Here is a 20,490-nt window from a genome sequence, read left to right as displayed (position 1 = left end):
GAAGTGCGGTGAAAATCTGAGGAGAACTGCCTGAGCAGGGAAGGTTCTAGAGGGTGAGGACAGCTGATTGGCTGAGGCTAATATTTCAGGTCTTTTTACATAATGATGTAGATAGGCTGCTAAGTTTTGAGGCCTAGTTAGGCCTTTAGGCTTTTCCAGCCTACTACAAGAAATTTTAGGCACTGCTATTATATATTTTATTTACCGTGGGACTCCCGCCTCGACGACGGGGAATGATTCAGGCATGTGAATCTATGAAAGATACCCTAATACTGGATAAGACAGGGACAGGTAATTGAGCAACAGTATAAAACATACCGCACTACTGCAGCATGGCGAAAATATTCAGCCCAAATTACTCAGGCCAAACGAAGGTGTCCTCCACGCTATAGAAAGGTGTTTAATATCAGTGCGCAAGAACCATTAACCAGAGACTTACTGAATGCATTCCAGGTTACTCAGCTGATTGATAAGTTCTTCCTGTGAACCATTTTCTAACAAGTTCCATAGAATTTCTGATGATCTGAACAGAAGCTGCCCAGAGGAATCTGGGTCATTAAGGCGGGTGCAGATGGTGCTGGCTGCATGGGCTTTTATCATTAGGTTGCAGTTTTTTCCTAAAAGTTAAAAAAACAGTTCAGTTATTCATCTACAACCAGGATGTACCTCTATCACACCAAAAGAAAATAAAGCAAACACGCGTTGTCACATTTAGTACTGCATTAGATCTTTCCATCTTATCATGCAGCCGTGTATTAGACCCATCAAATCACAAATGTATATCTATTTACACCCCAACAAGCCAGCCTCAGCAGTATGTTTTCTCAAATATTTAATTTTCAGAACTCGCCATACCACATGCAACTCCCCACCCTCCCCGATGAATGGCTGCGGGAAAGATACAATCTGCCGACTATAAGTCAACTTTGTTCTTCCAGTCTAAAATCTGTCCTTCAGATGCATTTTACAAAAACAGTTGGTGAAGCACAAGGCTTACAAGGCTCAAACTGTAATGTCTATTTAAGAGTTCAGGGCAACAATTAACTTCGGTGAGCGTGATAATCATTGCAATATTATAGACTCATGCTTATTCTATTGTTCACATATACAATGCAGTTGGCTTTACATCAAGTGCATTTATGTAAGGGCTATCATTCTCTCATGCCTTCTCATTTTCTTTGGTATAACCAATGGATCTTACATCAGTTCAATGCCATTTGACATACTGGGGCAATCTGCAAATAAAATTGACAGCTGTGCCCCTGTTTGGGGATTGGATGAACTGATATGTCAAAAAAGGGCAAACAATAGTTTAATTTAGTTTTCTGAATAAGTAAAAATGCTGTGCGTGTTTTTTCATGGCCATGCCCTCTCATGCTGATATTACCTTGGCACTCACATTCCAATTGATTGCATCGCCTCACTTCCCACATTTGCCAATTATTGGGAAATCAAAGACAATTCTCCTTTGAGAAATGCGCGCATGGGCAAAACCAGTTTTTTCCACCTTTTAAAAAATGCACATTTTGCAGAAATTCTTTGAAGACTCTACATTTTTAAAGTCCTGTGAACCAGTGAATAGACTTCACCTGGATGTTAGGCTTGGGGAATGGAAACCACGTGAATTACATGGTCTAGACTAGCAATGGAACGAGGCTAGTCTCATTCCTTTAGGTCTGTTGGTGGAACAAGAGACATTTCCTTCTATTTTCATGTCTGACAGATTGTTTTTTGGCTTCCATGTAATGTCAGGGCCATCAGGAGACAGATCCAGTTGAACATAGGTCAAGAAGTCTGGAAACAAGCATTCTAACTCAGCAAATGAGAGGAAGCATGTAAGAAATTTGGTTACCGGCTGGGAAGGAGGGGATGAACTGGTCAGGTTGAGGCACAAGCAAACCCCAAATTAACCTGTGCTCAACCCTCTGGTTACTCACAAAAAGCCTTACCAAATCTACTTCATCCGTGTATTAGACCAATACATGGGGTATAGTATCTCGTTCTCAGTATATATACCCAGGATGTGTGAAATAACACTATCCCTATGGTCAGGATGTATACATAACTCAACACAATAAAAACACAGGCCAACACTTCCTTGAACCAGAAAAAGTGTAGAAAATAGAGTGAGTGCCTCACGGTAGTAACACCCGAGGGGGTTCCCGGCTAACAATCACCGGTTAACCCGTTTCTCATCATTGGTCACTCACTCTATGTGAAGAGACAAGGTGTACACAGACGAAATCAAAAGTGCACACATGAGAATAGTGACAGAGAAAGACCAGTAAGTACATATAGACACTACTGTAGAATAATGTGTACATACATAGACCCCCACAAAAACAACCCCCTGGTAGCTTGGCTAGATCAGTCAGGCTTAACTTAAAGGAAATGTGTAAAGTATTTATGTAGCACTTCAAACAACAAAAGTGAAAACACAACACAGGAAAAATCCCATGCCATTTTAGAAAAATTGCGAAATATTTAATTTATAAATCAAGACCAAAATGGCACACATTTAGTTAGTAGATCCGGAGATATGCAATTATAAAGATGTAAGTGAAAATAGCACCAATAAGCCAAAAGTGCCACTTGCAGCTATCTGGTCGTGCAAGACTGGGAGAAAGCCATAAGTTCAAGCCGACCTGGACAGAGAGCAGGTCGGATACAGGGAACAGGTTAGGCTTGCTGAAAAGTTATCTTCCCAGTACAACGCAAAACGTCCTGTTCGCAGTGGACAAGGTCACAAGGAGCAATGAAGTGTCACAAGCGGTCTTTGATGTAGCACAAAGAACAGGCCTGGCTTTGACAATGGTCATCATTGAAGTGCAAAGATCCTTATGTTGTTGTGATTGGTCGGGCTGGAACGTCATAGTGGTGCTCCTCGCGAGTGGTCGATGATGTAGCACGAAAGGTCGAGTTGTCGGAACTTCGAGTTGGTGGGCAGTGCAAGCAAAACACTTTTGGCATGAACAGACCTATTAGTGATAGGGAAGAGTCAAACAAACCTCAATTCAGCTCCATTGAAGCCACATTGAATGCTGTATTGAGTCCCCCTGAGGCGGAAAGCCGGGTGCGGACATCTTGATTTTAAAAATTGTACCATTGACTCTATTTGCCTTTAAAAACTGTGTTTTGGATTGTAATCACTCACTTTGCACTTTATCCCGGGTCCCCGCACAGCCGAGTTAACGCTGCTGCGGCAGGCAATCCGAGCCCCCTTAACCCTTTCCGCCACTTTGGCGAGCGCCGAGGCCACGCCCCCTCACTGAGGCCACGCCCCCTCCCAGCGCGCTATATAGGCGCTGATCACAAGCGTCTCCTCAATGCTGTATTGAGTCCCCCTGAGGCGGAAAGCCGGGTGCGGACATCTTGATTTTAAAAATTGTACCATTGACTCTATTTGCTTTTAAAAACTGTGTTTTGGATTGTGGTCACTCACTTTGCACTTTGTCCCGGGTCCCCGCACAGCCGAGTTAACGCTGCTGCGGCAGGCAATCCGAGCCCCCTTAACCCTTTCCGCCACTTTGGCGAGTGCCGAGGCCACGCCCCCTCACTGAGGCCACGCCCCCTTCCCCCTCACGACTCTCCATAAAGCATGTGCCTCCATCGAACGCGCAGCGGACGAGCGCAGCGGGCGCGACGAATGCGCGCCAAAGGCGCGCATAAGGCAAGCCCATCTGCGCCCGTCCGCGACCGACCGTGCCCAGTGCCTAGTCCACCCCGCTATGCCGGCCATCTACAATATTCACCGGCACAACTTATCGCTCTTCAAGGCCTCTGGCCTATCGAGGCCTCCCTGACCACTCGCATCAACAATCTGGGTCTGACAATCCCAGCCACTCCTCCCTCATCTCTTAACCCTACTCATCCGTCTCCGCTTCTCTGCTGCTTAAATCCCCAGGTCACCCCTAAGCAGACCCCTCTTTCCATTTATTATCTCAACACGCGTTCTGCAGTTAAGCACTGCCATGAACTCTTCGTACTGTTGGACCTTCACAAACCGGACCTCCTGTTCCTTACGGAGACTTGGTTACGCGACAGCTCTCTCCCTGTCTTATTAGCTTCTCTTCCTGCCACCTACTACGTCCTCAGAGCTGACCGGCCAACTGGCAAAACAGGTGGAGGTGTCGCCCTGATTGCCCGGAAGGAACTGCTGTTTCAACCTCTTACTTTTCCTCTGATTGGCACATCAGACTTCCTAGTGGTTCGCTCACTTTCCCTTAAACTTCCCCTCACATGCTTACTTACGTACCGTCCCCCCCAATCTTCTCATACCTTTCTCGACGGTTTCCAAGAACTCGTAGCCACCCTTGTAGTTAACAATTCCTCCGTCCTTGTGCTGGGCGACTTCAACTTTTGGCCCGCCGACCCAGCTGAATGCCCCACCTCAAAGGAATTTTCTGAAACTTTACGTTCCCTTAACTTTATTTCGCTCATCCACTCCCCCACGCACATCCAAGGCCATACCCTGGACCAGATCTGGTCCCTCAATTGTCCCATTACCTCTCTATCTGTTTCCCCCTGCCCCTGGTCCGACCACTCACTGATTTCTTTTTTCTCTCAAATCGGCCCGCCCATTAAGCCCTCCCCCCCTCAAAATATCTGGGTAAGATCCTGGGGCCGGGTGGATGTAGCCTCTCTAGCCTCTTCTCTCCCCGTTTCCAGTCCAGTTATATCTGGCCTGTCCTCCTCTGATCAAGCTAATGCCATCAACTCTTGGCTTTGCTCAATCGGAGAGTCCATCGCCCCACTTAGGCGGGTTCCCTCCAGACGGACGAACGATTCCAACCTCTGGTTCAACGACGAACTGAAATCTCTAAAACTCTCAGTTCGTCAAGCAGAACGGGCCTGGCGGCGTCAATATTGCCCCAACCTCAAAGCTCATTACACCTCCCTTTTGTTGCAATACAAAAAACTTATTTTTTCCACCAAAAAGGATTACTTTTCTTCTAAAATCCTAGTCGCAGAGAATAAGCCTAGAGAAATCTTCTCTATTGTGAACAAACTGGCTTATTCGGATAGAACTACCCTTAAGCCGTCTCCTTCTCAACATTTATGCGACTCCCTGAACTCTTATTTTTTGGAGAAAATTGCTACAATCAGGGCTAACATCCCCCTCCCTTCCCCTTCTTTCATCGCCCCGCCTATCACATCAACAGAGGCACGTCTTGACTCTTTCCCTCAACTGACAGAGGAATCCTTTCTTTCCCTCTTGCCCCTGGTTAAATCCGGGTCCCCACTTGACCCATGCCCGGCCTATATTCTTTGTCACATCTTCACGTGCTGCCCACTGCTCCCGCTTACCTTTCTCAACTGCTCCTTGTCCCAGGGCGTGGTTGCGCCTGCCCTTAAAACCGCGATAATCCTCCCCATTCTCAAAAAACCTGGTGCAGACCCCTCTCTTCCCGCTAATTACCGTCCTATTTCCCTACTTCCTTTCCTAGGGAAAATCTTGGAGCGACATGTTACCAGAGCACTTACCACCTACGTGGAAGAAAACAGTATCTTAGCTCCTCGCCAGGCCGGTTTTCGCCCAGGACATTCCACCGAGTCAGTCGTGCTCTCTGTACTCGACAATCTCAGAGAGGGTCTAGACACGAACATTCCCCAGGCCCTGGTGCTTCTCGATCTCTCCGCCGCCTTTGACACGGTGGACCACGCCATCTTACTCTCACGTGTCAAGGCGGCGGGCATCGGCGGTACGGCCTTGGTCTGGCTGTCTTCCTTTCTAAATAGCCGCACTCAAGCGGTCCGCCTGGGAACCTTCTCGGCCGAACCTCGGAAGTTGCTATGCGGGGTCCCTCAAGGTTCCTCCCTCTCCCCCTTATTATTTAATTTGTATATAGCCCCCCTCATCCTCGCACTGCAGCAAATGGAGGTATCCGTATACAACTATGCGGACGACCTCCAGCTCATTTTCTCTCTCTCTCACTCCCCTCATTTTAAATCCAATTTCCAATCCACTATGCTCTTTATCCAGGACTGGATGAATCACAACCACCTGAAATTGAACCCAGATAAAACCGAGTTGGTCTTGACAGGTGGTTGTTCCAGTCCCTGGTCCCCCCTCTTTTGGCCCCTTTCCCTAGGGCCCCCTCCCTCCCCTTCCCCCTCTGTAAAAACCCTCGGCATTAAACTCAACGACCAACTCACTCTGCACTCCCAGGTAAGTTCGGTGGTTTCCTCCTCTTTTTTGTCACTCCGTATTATCCGTAGGGTCTCCCGGTTCTTCTCCTTCACGGCCCTTAAGTTGATCACTCTGGCCATGGTCGTCTCTCGATTGGATTATGCTAATGCCCTTTATCATGGCATGCCAGCCTACAACGTACGACGACTGCAGCTGGTTCAGAACCAAGCTGCCCGCCTGGTCTACAGTCTCTCCAAATCTCACCATGTCACTCCCCTTTTGAAATCTCTACACTGGCTTCCCATTTTTGAACGCTCTCAATTTAAGGTAGGCTGCCTTGTCTTTCAGGCCCAGCTAGGCTTAGCTCCTGTGTGCATCTCGTCTGAGATTAAACGTTACGTCCCCACCAGGGATCTTCGGTCTTCCTCCCAACATCTGCTGACCGTCCCCCGATTTCGCCGGAAAAAATGGGGAGGCTCCAAATTTTCCACCCTCGCCCCCGCTTTTTGGAACTCCCTTCCAGCTCACCTCAGATCTACCACCCATTATCTACAGTTTAGAAAGGCTTTAAAAACCTTTTTATTTTCCCAAGCCTTCCCCCAATAAAGATTCATCAGCTCCCCCTCTGTATTTTTGTCTCTGCGGACTCGAGCTAGCATAGCGCCATGGAACCGTTCCGGTGAACGCGCGCTTTATAAATATTTTAAAATAGAAATAGAACATCAAGTGTCCAGGTTCTGAGGGGCACCCTTTGTATGGGTCAGGGCTGGCTCCAACTTGATCTGGGTGCTGGTTCAGCTGGTTGGGAGTCTCCTTTGAAGTGCAAGACTCTTCTAGAGGTTCCCTGCGTCTCCTGCCTAGATTCCAGACTAACTACATGAGGTATGCAGCCCTTTATGTGGAGGCAGGACATAACCTATTCAAGTGTAATTAGTGTTGTGCCCAGCTGCGCCCTCCCATCCGGCCAGTGTGGCTCATCCAGGCACACTTAGCCCTCTATTGTGTGTGGCTGTCTAGAAGGGATATACAAAGCCCGACTGTCAGCTACACCCAGTCATGTGACCCCGAGATAGGCTGCAGACACTAAATGTCTAAGGCAAGAAAAGGCCAACTTTCTAAAAGTAAAAAGAACAATTGATGGACAGAATGTAGAACAATGTCATACATTCACCCCAGTAGAGAGATCTGGGCCTAAATTCATCGATTTTCTGCTCACCATGCCATTCCAGTTTGGACCCAGCCATATCTAAATCAGTCTTGACCCTGCGCCCAATGGGAACAGTCCAGCCCAAACTGCCAGGCCAGGTCCTCTCTGGACTCGAAACAAGCATCCTAGGACCAGTTTCGGGCATTCAGCCCTCATCAGCCAAGATAGCTTGACTCCAGTGGCATGGTGAGACCCCACGTCTGGGCATACCTGTCCTACTCGGGATGACAAATGCAAAAAGAATAATTGATGGACAGAATGTAGAACAATATCATACATCCACCCCAGTACAGAGATCTGGGCCTAAAGTCATCTTTTTTTTTCCCACCATGCCATTCCAGTTTGGACCCAACCATATGCAAATCAGTCTTGACCCTGCGTCCAATGGAAACAGTCCAGCCCGAACTGCCAGGCCAGGTGCTCTCTGGACTGGAAACAAGCATCCTAGGACCGGTTTCGGGCTTTCAGCCCTCATCAGCCAGGATAGCTTGACTCCAGTGGAATGGAGAGCACGGGACCCACGTCTGGGCATACCTGTCCCACTCGGGGTGACAAATGCAAATAGAGCAATTAATGGACAGAATGTAGAACAATGTCATACATTCACCCCAGTACAGAGATTTGGGCCTAAATCCATAGTTTTTTTGCTCACCATGCCATTCCAGTTTGGATCCAGCCATATGCAAATCAATCTTGACCCTGCGCCCAATGGGAACAGTCCAGCCCAAACTGCAAGGCCAGGTCCTCTCTGGGCTGTAAACAAACATCCTAGGACCGGTTTTGGGCTTTCAGCCCTCATCAGCCAGGATAGGTTTACTCCAGTGGCATGGAGAGCACGGGACCCTCGTCGGGGCATACCTGTCCCACTCGGGGTGACAAATGCAAAAATGATTGCTGGACAAAATGTAGAACAATGTCATACATTCACCCCAGTACAGAGATCTGGGCCTAAATCCATCTGTTTTTTTCTCACCATGCCAATTCCAGTTTGGACCCAGCCATATGCAAATCAGTCTTGACCCTTTCTAAAAGTGGCATTTTCAAAATTGTAATTTAAAATCCGACTTTACCATTAGAGAGGCTTTTCATTACAATTCCAAAGACTCCAAACATGAACTGGTTTCCCTATCCCTATTTGGAAGTTAAAGCTGGTTATATGTAACGAGGTAACTCCAATGCTATCCTATGGGAGAGGTAGGTTTTGCAGTAGTTCAAAACTAATGCTAAGAGTTGTTTACCACCAGGACATGTAAAACTTAAAAGTACATGTTCAACTTTCTAAATATACTGTACCCTGCCTTATGGGCTGTCCAGGGACTTACAAGTACATTAAATATTTGAATTGGGTATAAGCCAATTCTACCATATTTTAATAAGCGAGGACAAGCACTTTAGCATTGGTTAGAAGTGGTAAAGTGAGCAGAGTCTAAGACCAACAAAAACAAATTCAGCAAAAATGGGAGGAGTGAAGGGAAACGCTTTGGACATGACCCAGCAGAAAGGCCCAAGCCGAACACAGGGGATACACCAGTACTTCCCTCAATACTGAAAATGTTATGCTTTTGGGGAAGCAATGTCTCCCCTCAAAGTAACAGTACCATTGAAAACCAATCTCTCTTTCTGTATCACGTCCCTACAATTACGGGAAAAAAGCGGAATCGATTACCCTACATCTGGGGAGCCAGGGCAGAAAAAACAGGTACTCTGACCATTCTACACAGCAATTGTGTATCCTCCCATGAAAACATACAGCATGGTCCAATTGGCATGTCCATTGCAAATGAGAATGCGAGTAAATCAAGGAAAAACCTTATGTGAATCATTTGTCTTGAGGCAACAGAGGTGCACCATTGAACGACTGAGAAATGTGGCAAAAAGATTAGAAATAGCACTGCTGTAATTAGCTAGTGATTATTGCACATAGGGATTATCATCTAGAGTTGTACTGGCCCGACGCAGAGCCGATCCACATTTTGTTGGGACTGAGGCGTTTAAGTTGGTGCATATAATGGGGAATTTGTCAGAAAGAATGATTAAAATGCAGATGGCACATGTCATGAACAGTGAGGCATTTTGTGTTTTTGAGCAGTACTATCCGCAAAACATGCATTAGCTCAAAGACATTTCGAGTTAATAGAAAATTGTCATCACTAATTTGAGTAAAGGGTAATAAAACAAGTTCATTGCAGACATGAATCTAAATAAGGTAATGTTGTAGTTGCTGATTCTCCTTACCGGAGGAGCTGGAGAGCAGCTGGAGAGCTTTAAGTACCCATATCTTCATTTCAGGGTCATTTTCAAATAAAGATAGCGACAAAACTATACTTTCTGCCAATCCTCCACATTCTGCCATCTCTATCTTATACCAGTTACTGGTTGGATGTAAACCTGTTATGTTATATGAGAAAACAGAACAATATTATACATTTCTCCCCTTATAGAATAGAATGAAACAGTAATCTTTGTAGATTGCCAGGAAAACAAGATGCAAGTAATTAATTAAAAGTAGTGATACAAGTTTTCTATAGTTCGTGGCCTATTGATTTGAGTAGAGTATGACTCGACTGTTGCACAGTGACTGATGTGTGGAGAAGTAAAAGCAAAAAAAGCTAAGAGGTACAACTCTCTATTACAGAGAAGGAAAAGTTACTTACCTGTAATCCTAGTTCTCTTCCAGGGGAATTCACATCAAAGTCATAAACACAAGTGGTCTGCGCATGCACAGGATCCCAGAGCACTTTGACAAATATATACAAAATATGTATATATATATACATCTACAAAAAGCTTTTCAGTAGAAAAGTAAGATTAAATAGAAAAAATACATTGTTTTTACAGCACATTAAAGGTTAAAAAATGCCAATTAAAATAAATAGGTATTAGATTAAGAAAAGTAACCAGATCACAAATTTCACAAATGTTTTCAAATGCAAAGGAAGGGCATTGGAGATAGGCTGTTACTACGTCTAAAGGCATCACACTTCCTCCGGTGTCCCATCATGACTCAGAGGTGACAGTGAGGTCAGTTCATTTTTACAAATTTTATTGGATCCTGGATGAAAGCTTGGTGTTCATGTACTAATATGGTGGAACAGCAGGCCGTCTGCCAGGCTGTTCAAAGAGAACCCTTGTATGGCCAACACCACAGAGACAACGGGCTAGTGATAGTAATGGTATTTAATGTGGCACTAAGTATGAATCAAGAGTCAAGTTATTAAGGCTCAGCGGGTGCGTGCAGGGAAAAATGAAGAATCGATTTCCTGAGCACTCCACCCATCCAACAGAGACAAAGCAATATTGCTTTTTAGTGTTAACGAACGGGCATTATGCTGAATGAATTCTTTGGGAGACCCTGCCACATTGTCAGAGGCACTACATGCATCATTCAATAGATACTTCATGTTTTAGCAGAGGAGGGCACTGAGTGGAGGGGAGACTAGGTTAGGTTTACAGTTCTTTCAGGTATGTCATTGCAAAAATGTTAAGAATGTTCAGGTTGGTGTGCACACAGCACATAAGATACATCACCCATTAGTTGAAAATGGTTCTGGTTCACAAAGAGATCACAGTGAGCAGTGATATTATTGAGAAGTAAACTCTCCTGCATACCTAAACACACATGGAAGAACACAAAGGGATCATACAACCATGGAACCCCTAAACGGGACACTCGCCTCTCTATGTTGCATCTTCATTGACCCCCCAACCACACACACTTTTCTGGAGCAAATAGGTCTGCTTATATCGTAGCTCCCAGCAGGAAGGCTACTTATTGCAAAATGTAAAGCCCAATATGGGCTGCAAATATATTACATTTCTGCACATCTAGTTGATAAATGGCTTAGTGGCCCCCTAAGCAAATTAGGCATATACAAAATAGACATCGATATGGTGCCCATTATATTTCCTCTTTAGGGGAAATCATTCCACACCTTCTACTGGCAACAAAAACAGTAAAGAAAATATGGATGGATGCCTTGCAATGTTGAAATGACATATGCTTAGCAAAGTCTATGCCCATGATTTCCATAGGTGGGCTTATACTGGAATCTCTAAGCTGGAACACACAATTGCAACAACTATGTGCCCATTTGAGGTTCTTCAGTGCATTTATGACATGAATCAACATCAATTTTTCAAATAATCCTGAAGAATTAGCTACCATTGTAAGACGCAACTAGAATTCTAGTTAGTAAATATGAAGAAATAATCTTTACTAGTGACTTAACAAGTTTAAAGAATCTGTGTTGTCTGTCTCATTGTATGCCATAATGTATTGCATTGTAAAGGTGTGTTTACTATTGCTTTGCTATTCACAAACTAAAAGTGCAGTTTTACGTGTAGTATCTTTACAGCTGTGGAAAACTCAGCAGAATAAAATATAGGACAGTCGTAAAAACACTACACATTAAAAAAAAGATTGCTTTATTTGGAAGCAATCACACACATGGAGGTCTGCTGACCAGTGCAGGCCACCAATCCTGTGATTTTTGCTATTCCCAATGGGTCGCATACTGAGACTTACCTCTTTAATATTCATGTGGTAGATCTATTTGCGACCCACTGGCAATTGCAAAATGTGTAAGGCACACTTTAGTACACTATAAGTTGAGATGACCAAATTCCGATTTACAAAAATTCGCTATTTGGTAATTGCAAACACTAATGTTAGTATATCTGGCCCAGAGTGCTAATCGATCTTGTGACAATATGGCTCTCATGGTTTCTATAAATGTTCTATTAATCAAAAGGTTGCTTTACTCGCAATGACCTATGCAGTTCCTGATGCCCACACTGAACGTTCTCTGCTCCAGATGCATCAGACCCTAAACTAAGGGCAGAGACTTACCCTTATATTTTTGACAAATGTTTAAACAGTTTTAAAACAAGAGGTATTTAAGTCAATGGTAATATATGGACAAATATATCTGAAAAGGTTTATAGAAACTGTCAGTTTTGCACTTGATATGTGCATAAATTAAAAAGAAAGCAAGTAGTTAGATTGAAAAAAGGGAGTGGAACAACAGAGACTAATTGATGGGAAGGGGAGAGTATTAAATATATTGCATGCTGTTGTGCAAGTAGGCCGGGGGAACAAGCAGATGGAAGGGAGAACAAAGAAAGACATGTTGAAAGGGAAAGAAAGTGTCTCCTCAAGTTGGCAGTGGAAAGATACAACTCCTCCAGTCAGAACACTGAGGCTAAAATGCTCCATTATGGGATAAACAAAACAATAGGGAGAAAAGCCATTGGATCAAGTGTAGAGAGAACCTCGATAGACAACAGTGCCATCCGATCATGAACACAGGGTGACCCAAAGCCAACTACAAGGCAACTTGTTTGCCACAGCAGCCAAGACCTGAAACGGTTCTAGGAGGCACCTGTTTTTATCAAACACTCTGAATTGATCCACATTATTTTGCCCACAGTTTTTCATTTTTACAAATGTCCCCTTCCATCTGACTTTTACCTTTTAAAGAGAAACTTAGAAAAGATAATCAAGTAAGCATATCCTTAGTAAGCATATCCTATAATGTGAAGGGCATCATAATACAAAATGATGAGAAATGTTAAAAATTGTCAGGACACGAAAGGCATGATGCAGAGTGGCAGCAACCAATAGCAGATGCTGTTTAGTGCCCATTTATGCAAATACCTGGTCTGTTTGTAATTAAATGGGACTTTGTACACAATCAAAAACAACTCAATTGTTGTGTGGCAGATAGCATCAATTAGATAAGTGAGTTTTACCTTCAATAGGTTGTGTTGCCGAGTCTGGACTGTAGAATCGAATAATAGTGGCACAGATCTGCATTCTCACCTGAGAACTTGGCACTCTCATCAGATAGCCTACAAACATATGCAAAATATACATTTGAGAATTAATATATTGCATTAGAAACATTTAAAACAATTCTTCATACGAGATCTGGAACCCCTAATAAAATCCTTTGAGAAACAGGATAGATCTGAGAATAAGTGCAGGGGGAGCGTTGAGGGAGAAAGAAACGCCAAACACATAATAAAAGCACACACGGAAAGGGAATAATAGTACTGCCTTTCTCTAACATGATAGGACCAGATTTGCACCTACTCTTGGAAGATGATATATCCATTGATAACGAAGAGCTTGCAGAAATTGTAAGGATGAAAGGCCAACACTAGTTAGCATTAATGTTTTGTAATAACACTACAACATTTGTGTAGAAAACTCAGATGATGCAAATCATCTAGATGGTGGTTCTCAGTATGAAACACAATGCCTACAGAGCACAACCACTCCAATTTCTGACTGGGGCCCTTATTTCAAGCTGTATAATACTGGAGGCACAGTAAAATTCCCAGGGTTTTTACCATTACCATGTTGTAAATATGTGCCAGTACGGTGCAAATACAAGTTTAACACCATAAAAGAGGAATAATCATTTGAGTCAACCTTGTTCAGCTGTAAAACTACATGAAATTCATATATTTCAGACCACATTCAAATTTAAGGCACATCATTGCATCTTACAAACATGAGTAAACACAACATGTCCAAAAACCATAATACAAAAAAAATTGTGCAGAGGTTGCAATTATTAAAGTTATTTGAACAATGAATCTCTTGCTTATAATTTCCAGTGGGGTTATAAATAACTGTATTTGAGTAGGTCTTCCAAGTTTTTTATGATTGCCTACTGTAGAGAATTAGTTCAAATGTATAGCTACCCAAGTGAATCAGATAACATGTTTCGAACCTCTTAATGCTTTTGGGTTGTCCTCAGGACCCTGAAGGGTTGGTTCTCAATTTTTCTTAGGTTCAATTTGTTTGTTGACATTCATGAGGCATCTTAGGTCACATACAGAAGGTTTTCTGTGGGATTCTGTTATCTCAGTCAGTTCTTTTTTAGACGTTTCCATCTGGGCGTTCGTCTCTCCCGCTACTATTCACTTGACTTCCAGCAGGTCTGGTTTCAAATGTGGCAGTGTAAGATGCAATAATGTGCCTTACATTAGAATGCACTCTGGAAGATGTGTTAAAGTGCACAGGAAATATCTGCATAATAACCAAAACATTATTGAAAATAAATAAAATGGGCCAATGCAATTTAATCACTTGACCCGGAGAAAAGAGCAGATTGAATCATTTCAGTTTGGGTAATAGTTGATATATGCTTTTAGAAAGTTGGCATTTTCTTGCCTTAGCCATTTGGTGGCCGCAGCCTGTCTTTGGCCATGTGACTGGGGGCAGTTGGCAGTTAGGTTTTGTGTATTCCTCCTAGGCAGTCACACACAGTGGTAGCTTAGGTGTAATTGAGTGGGTCATCACTGGCAGGATGGGAAGGAGGAGTTGTGCTGAGCCTCACTTACACCTAAATAGGTTGTGTCCTGTCTCCACACAAGGGGCTGCATACCACCGTAGTTAGTCTGGAGCCGGGAAGGGGAAGCAGGCATCTGTGCACTTCAAAAGCATGCCTCTAGAAACTTCTCCCCACTTCAAAGGCACAAATGTGTATTAACAAAAAGAAGAAGGAACTCAGACACTACTACTTTAGTACACTTCTGGACCTGTAGATAATCTGCCAGGAAGAAGAACTGCTGTGCTGCTGAAGGACTGCCACTAGGCAGGACTCCTGCTTTGCTGACCTGCTGCCCTCTTACCTGGGTGAGAAGGACTGGACCTGCATCTCTAGAACACAAAACCCAAAGTGATTCCAAAGGCTAATGGGCTGGCCTCCTGAACTGAAGCCTCAACGACATAACAGGCTTCCAACAACCTTGCACCTGCACCTGCACTCTGCCATCTGTGAGTCTAACCCTGCCAAGTGGTACCACCCCAGTCCTGGAAGTGGGCCTAAGGTGCTTGCCACCAGAACCGATGCTTCTCCTCGGCTGAGCAAAGCATCCCCAAGCAGAACCAATGCATCACCACTGCTGCATGGATTGGACCCGTCTCATAGACTAGCATCGCCCCTGCAGTCCTTGGAACCAATGCATAGCCCCGATGGCACGGGGCATCGACAGCCCAGGTCCATGCATCTCTCGTTGACAGCAGCCTCAATGACCACAACAGACTCTGCATCGCAGCCTCGCAGCTCTTCAGAAATGAAGCTTCACCAGGTACGCTCCAAATCCCTGACACAAGACTTCATATTGCAAGTCCTGTCAATGGGATCCTTGGCAACTACACAACAGGAACTCGCACTGCAGCATCGTCGCATCTAAGAACTCCCACATTGCTTCGGCTGCACTGAGCATATTCAGCAAGGATCCAAGCAATGCTCTGCAACCAGGATATAAGGTATTCTGTTCAGCAGGGCGCCAGGAGGGGCATATATGGCTCCGATGACGTCACAACCGTGGACGACGTCAGGGCGAAGCCATGCGGCGCCGCCCCCGGCGCATAGCGGTGCTGCTGCGGAAAGTTTTCTGGATCCAGTCTGACGCCTGGGGATATTCTAAGTTAAGGAATCTGCAGCTAGATGTCTCTATCAGATGTACTTTTTAGAAACAAAATAATACCTCATACACTCCAATGGAAGGAATTCCTGGAAGGTGGAATAATATACCGGATAAGATGACAGCCAAATCCTACTCTATGTAAGACAGCTGCAGTCAAGTCAGACGTAAAATTGCTACTTAGGAAGTGGAGCCATCTCAGGATTTAGTTGGCACAATCTAAATTACCTTAACGTCAGGTGAAGCATTCAGACTACTTGCATCTGCAACTACTGGAAGGTTTCATGAACCTCCTGTCCCCAATCACTCGCTGGGTTCTGTAGGAGAATCACTATAGGTCTTATGGGTTGTTGAGAGGGGGAGGGTAGGGGGTCTACTGTCTTTTCTTTCTCTGATTTCTGCCTGGACTCTGCAGACAGTGCCTTGGAAGTTGGCATTGGGCTGGGCTTTGAAACCTTTAAGGCCATACATGCAATCCTAGATCAGTTCTTTGACATATAGGATTGACTTCCTGCACGAGCTCCCTCCCTTGAGAAGAATCCTTCTGTAATGTTTCGATAATGTCTGTGATGAGCCTGTAGCTTACTGCTGAATTTTCAGCCATTCCAAATGAAGCCCACCTTGGTTCCACACTCTAGAGCAAGCATAGTGTGGGCTGAAGAGGTCAATTGTTCTCACAACTGGGTCAGGACAGCTACAATCCCACGCTTATCGATAATGTCTGTGATGAGCCTGTAGCTTACTGCTGAATTTTCAGCCATTCCAAATGAAGTCCACCTTGGTTCCACACTCTAGAGCAAGCATAGTGTGGGCTGAAGAGGTCAATTGTTCTCACAACTGGGTCAGGACAGCTACAATCCCACGCTTATCGATAATGTCTGTGATGAGCCTGTAGCTTACTGCTGAATTTTCAGCCATTCCAAATGAAGCCCACCTTGGTTCCACACTCTAGAGCAAGCATAGTGTGGGCTGAAGAGGTCAATTGTTCTCACAACTGGGTCAGGACAGCTACAATCCCACGCTTAATAGATTTGAACAGCACCAGATACTACTTTCCTTCACTGAAGCAGGCATCCTCTTCTTGCTGGAGGCCAGATTTAGAGACGATCACCAAAACATTTTATAACCAACCATGATCGCCTTCAGTGTCCAGAGGGCGATTTCTAATCTTTCTCCAGAGGAATAGCTGGGTCTAAAAAAATGAGATTTGCACCAAAGCCTCGGTGTCTTCTATTTATGCACCACCAAAGGATTTTGACTGTAGCCTAGGTCCATCTGAAGCACTCTCTACCAACTTGCTCTCGGTCGAAAAACATACATTTCCATCACACTCCTTTCTCTTCAGATCAGTACAATGAAAGTAATAGCATTGCATTAAATACGCCATCACATGAAACAGTGAAATGTGTCTTTCTTTGACATCACCTTTTGCCTCTGCTGCGACATTTAAAACATGAAGGTCTCTCTTATTGAGGTCCGTAAGAGTTGCTGGAGTTCTAAAATGCTAGCATCTGTGTCTTCAAATACAGATCATCCTTACACAATTTGAAGTGATATTGTAGTTAAATGTATTGTTATGCATGGCTCTCATAGAGAGCCATTAGCGTGAACGACTGGATTATAAATTCAGTAATTCCCAAGAGTGGGTCGCAGAACTTGTGAACTACTGTTGCGAAGTCATGAAGGAATTCTAGGCTGCTATGATAAGGTGGTCTGAGTGGCGCTGGAAAGAAGGGAGAACAGCTTCTGGCGGGAAGGGAAGGCACAGAGACTGGTAAGCGTGGGTGGTAGGAGGCCATGTATTTATTTTTAATTTGGAACAGGGAGGAGATGCCAAGTTATATATGGCGCCTCATTACTCCTTATTACTCCTCTGCCCCTGGGTAGCTGTCGAAAACAAGGGCAGACGATTCTTGGGGCCATACATAACATAGAATTAAAGTTGGGGAAAAAAAGTGAATTACTGGGAGTTTCTTCACTTCGGGATTCCGAGTGACATAGACTAGAGCTCCGTTCTCATTGTTTATAGAATGTCACTCAAAATACCTCAGTGAAAATAATCCTGGTAATTCGCTGTTTCCCATCTATACGTACATTAATGCAAATGATTAATTACCTCCAGCAACACTGTATGCAAAAGGAAGCATCTTACATAAAATACAAACATTAAAACATGCCTTACCCAATTGTGAAATTGATTCTGAGACCACTTGGGCATATTTTATTTCATCTGAGGATTTCGCTTTTAAAAATGGCAGCCTGATAATAACAGAAGTTAAAAAATCAGTAACAATAACACCAATAGCACAATATATAATAAATAATAGTTTGAAGCATTAAATAGCCCAAAAGTGATTAATACAGCCAACAAATGCTCAACGTGTAAAATCAACAGGGCAAAATTGTATTTAAAATAATCAGAGTGAAAACAGAAGTTATGAACATTTTGTCACACTGAAGCTGTTGGGGCTACAAGAGAAAACGATACATTTAGGTTTGATTGTATTTTTAAAAATAGTATTGCGAATTTTTGGGGGCCGTTAAATGTTTAGAAACAAATGTGTTAATGTTGAATACATGAATGAGGCAAGTTTCATTATAATAGTACATTATTCATCTTTGGCTTAGTTTTGTTCGCATAGATAAATAGGTGGTCTCCAAGCATATGAACATATCAACGGTATGCATTATAAATGGGAAGTTGTAACTAAGGCAAATGAACCAGGATGGTACAGTAAGGGAGCTTTAGGGATCTGACTTTCACGTGATCTCATCAGGCTGACCTGTACTTTTCTTTCTTTGACATGTTCATGACAGGAAGTGTCTCAATCAGCCAGAGGTCCTGAACATAGTATGAGGAAGAGAGAGACAGAATAATTCAAATTTCTGGAGTTCTTTGGCCACATTTACATTATTTGGATTTTTCTCATGTTTGGAACGAGCAAAAAGTCTTTGTAAGATTTATTTTGAGGGCCCATGCATTTGAAATCAATTGAACACTCGGCACAAATTTTAAATTTTCAACTCTTGAGGCTTCCTTGATGCTGTCAATTCTGGCTCCTTTATAGAACTTGTATTTCCTAAATCGTGCTGTACGGCAGCCATGCAGTGGTATAATGTAGCAAAGAAAACATTGACAAAGCCAAATAGCTTTACTATTTGGCTATTCTGTGTTTTTAAGCCATGTTGTACAGCTGGTTGAATGCTGTAAAGCATGTAGGAAAGTAACAACAACAACAGAAAAAAGCACTCTCACACGACCAGCGCTGACTGCGTCATAGCACTTTGGGGCACATGCATAATTGTAGGATTTTGCACTTCCTAAATTGCGAAAATTAAGGAATCGCAATTTAGGAAGTGCAAAATCCTATGCATCAAGAAATCCTAAAAGTTTTTAGGATTTCTTAATTTTCGGAATTTGCGATTCCTTAATTGCGAATCGCAATTAAGGAATGGCATTACATTGATTCCTATGGGCCCATAGGAATCAATGCCGGTTTGCATTTCTTTTTTTTGGAATTCGCAATTTGTTGATGCATTACAAGGGTGCAGAGGGGGGTCCAAAGGACCCCCCCCTGCACCCCTGAAATGTATTTTAAAGTGCATGTTTCACACACACATGTCCTAAGGACATGTGTGTGTGTAACATGACACTTTCCAAAATGCATTTTTGTGCTTTTTTAAAGAATTTCGCAAATTAACACGAGGGTCAATCTCGTGTTAATTTGCACTTCCTATTTCAAAATTCACATTTTTTTAAAAATTGATGCATTGCATTTAAGGAATCGCACAAATGCGATTCCTTAAATGCATTCGCATTTTTAGGAAATGCAAAAAAAATCGAATTTTGAAAAATTGTTTTATGCATCCCAAAAACGTATTTAGGAAGCGCAAACGGACAAATTTACCGATTCGCACCGTTTGCACTTCCTAAATAGGTTGATGCATGTGCCCCTTTGTTTTTTACACTTTCAGCAATGCTACTCAGTAGGTGGGCTGCTGAACAACATGGCTAAACACATTTCCACAATCAATACATTCTTGCATAAGTGAGACCTATTGGCTTTGCCAATGCTTGATCCCAAAAAAGCAAAATGGAGACAAAGTGGATAGGAGGGGGAAGAAGGATGTGGCTCTATGGCCATAGCTGCCTACTTTGCAACTGGGGAACGAGGTTCAAGATCAGGCTAAACATCCTGTCACTTTGGGTTAATTACTTCATCTCTCATCTACAAAAAAATGAATGTAAACTTGTGTAATGTAACTGGTGCTCATGTAAAGTGCTCCAACAACTTCGATTTGGGTTGAGTTTGCACTATATCAATATGCCACAAAATCACTGTATAAAAACACAACAAATGTAAACTTGTGTATTGTAGAACAAGTTACTTAACTTTGGTAACTCCTTTACTGGTAGAGAGTCTATATAACCACAGATTCCTTACCTTAGAATATTCCCCAGCAGACAAACCGGATCCATAATTTTTTCTGAGTAGTCCCTTTTGTGTTCCGGTAGGTGACGCCGATTGGTTCTATGTTGGCGTCGTCCACGCCGGAAGTGACGTGTGCGGTACCTATTTAGTGCCAAGCCAGCGTACAGCCCTCAGTTTCGTGACTACTTTCCACACCAGAAGCACCAAGCCATACTGAGGTAATGTGACTAGTGTGTCAAAGTGAAGTCCTCATGGACCACTTTAGAAGGAACCCACAG

The 20,490-nt window shown here is 43.5% G+C and overlaps 1 protein-coding gene across 1 annotated transcript in view; it reads right to left on the bottom strand.

Annotated features, from left to right (window-relative positions):
- Positions 1-20,490, bottom strand: part of CFAP69 (cilia and flagella associated protein 69) — a 599,649-nt gene that overhangs the window by 340,817 nt on the left and 238,342 nt on the right. Inside the window, exons 5-8 of the mRNA XM_078663586.1 lie at positions 17,962-18,038; positions 13,089-13,187; positions 9,573-9,725; positions 440-617 (exon numbers count right to left, since the gene is read on the bottom strand). Of these exons, the coding sequence (XP_078519712.1) occupies positions 440-617; positions 9,573-9,725; positions 13,089-13,187; positions 17,962-18,038 (507 nt within the window). The remainder of the gene's footprint in view (positions 1-439; positions 618-9,572; positions 9,726-13,088; positions 13,188-17,961; positions 18,039-20,490) is intronic.

Source organism: Lissotriton helveticus, chromosome 10, assembly GCF_964261635.1.
Source record: "Lissotriton helveticus chromosome 10, aLisHel1.1, whole genome shotgun sequence".
Lineage (NCBI taxonomy): Eukaryota > Metazoa > Chordata > Amphibia > Caudata > Salamandridae > Lissotriton > Lissotriton helveticus.
The sequence above is the reverse complement of the archived record's forward strand: the minus strand, read 5'-3'. Positions and strand labels throughout refer to the sequence as shown.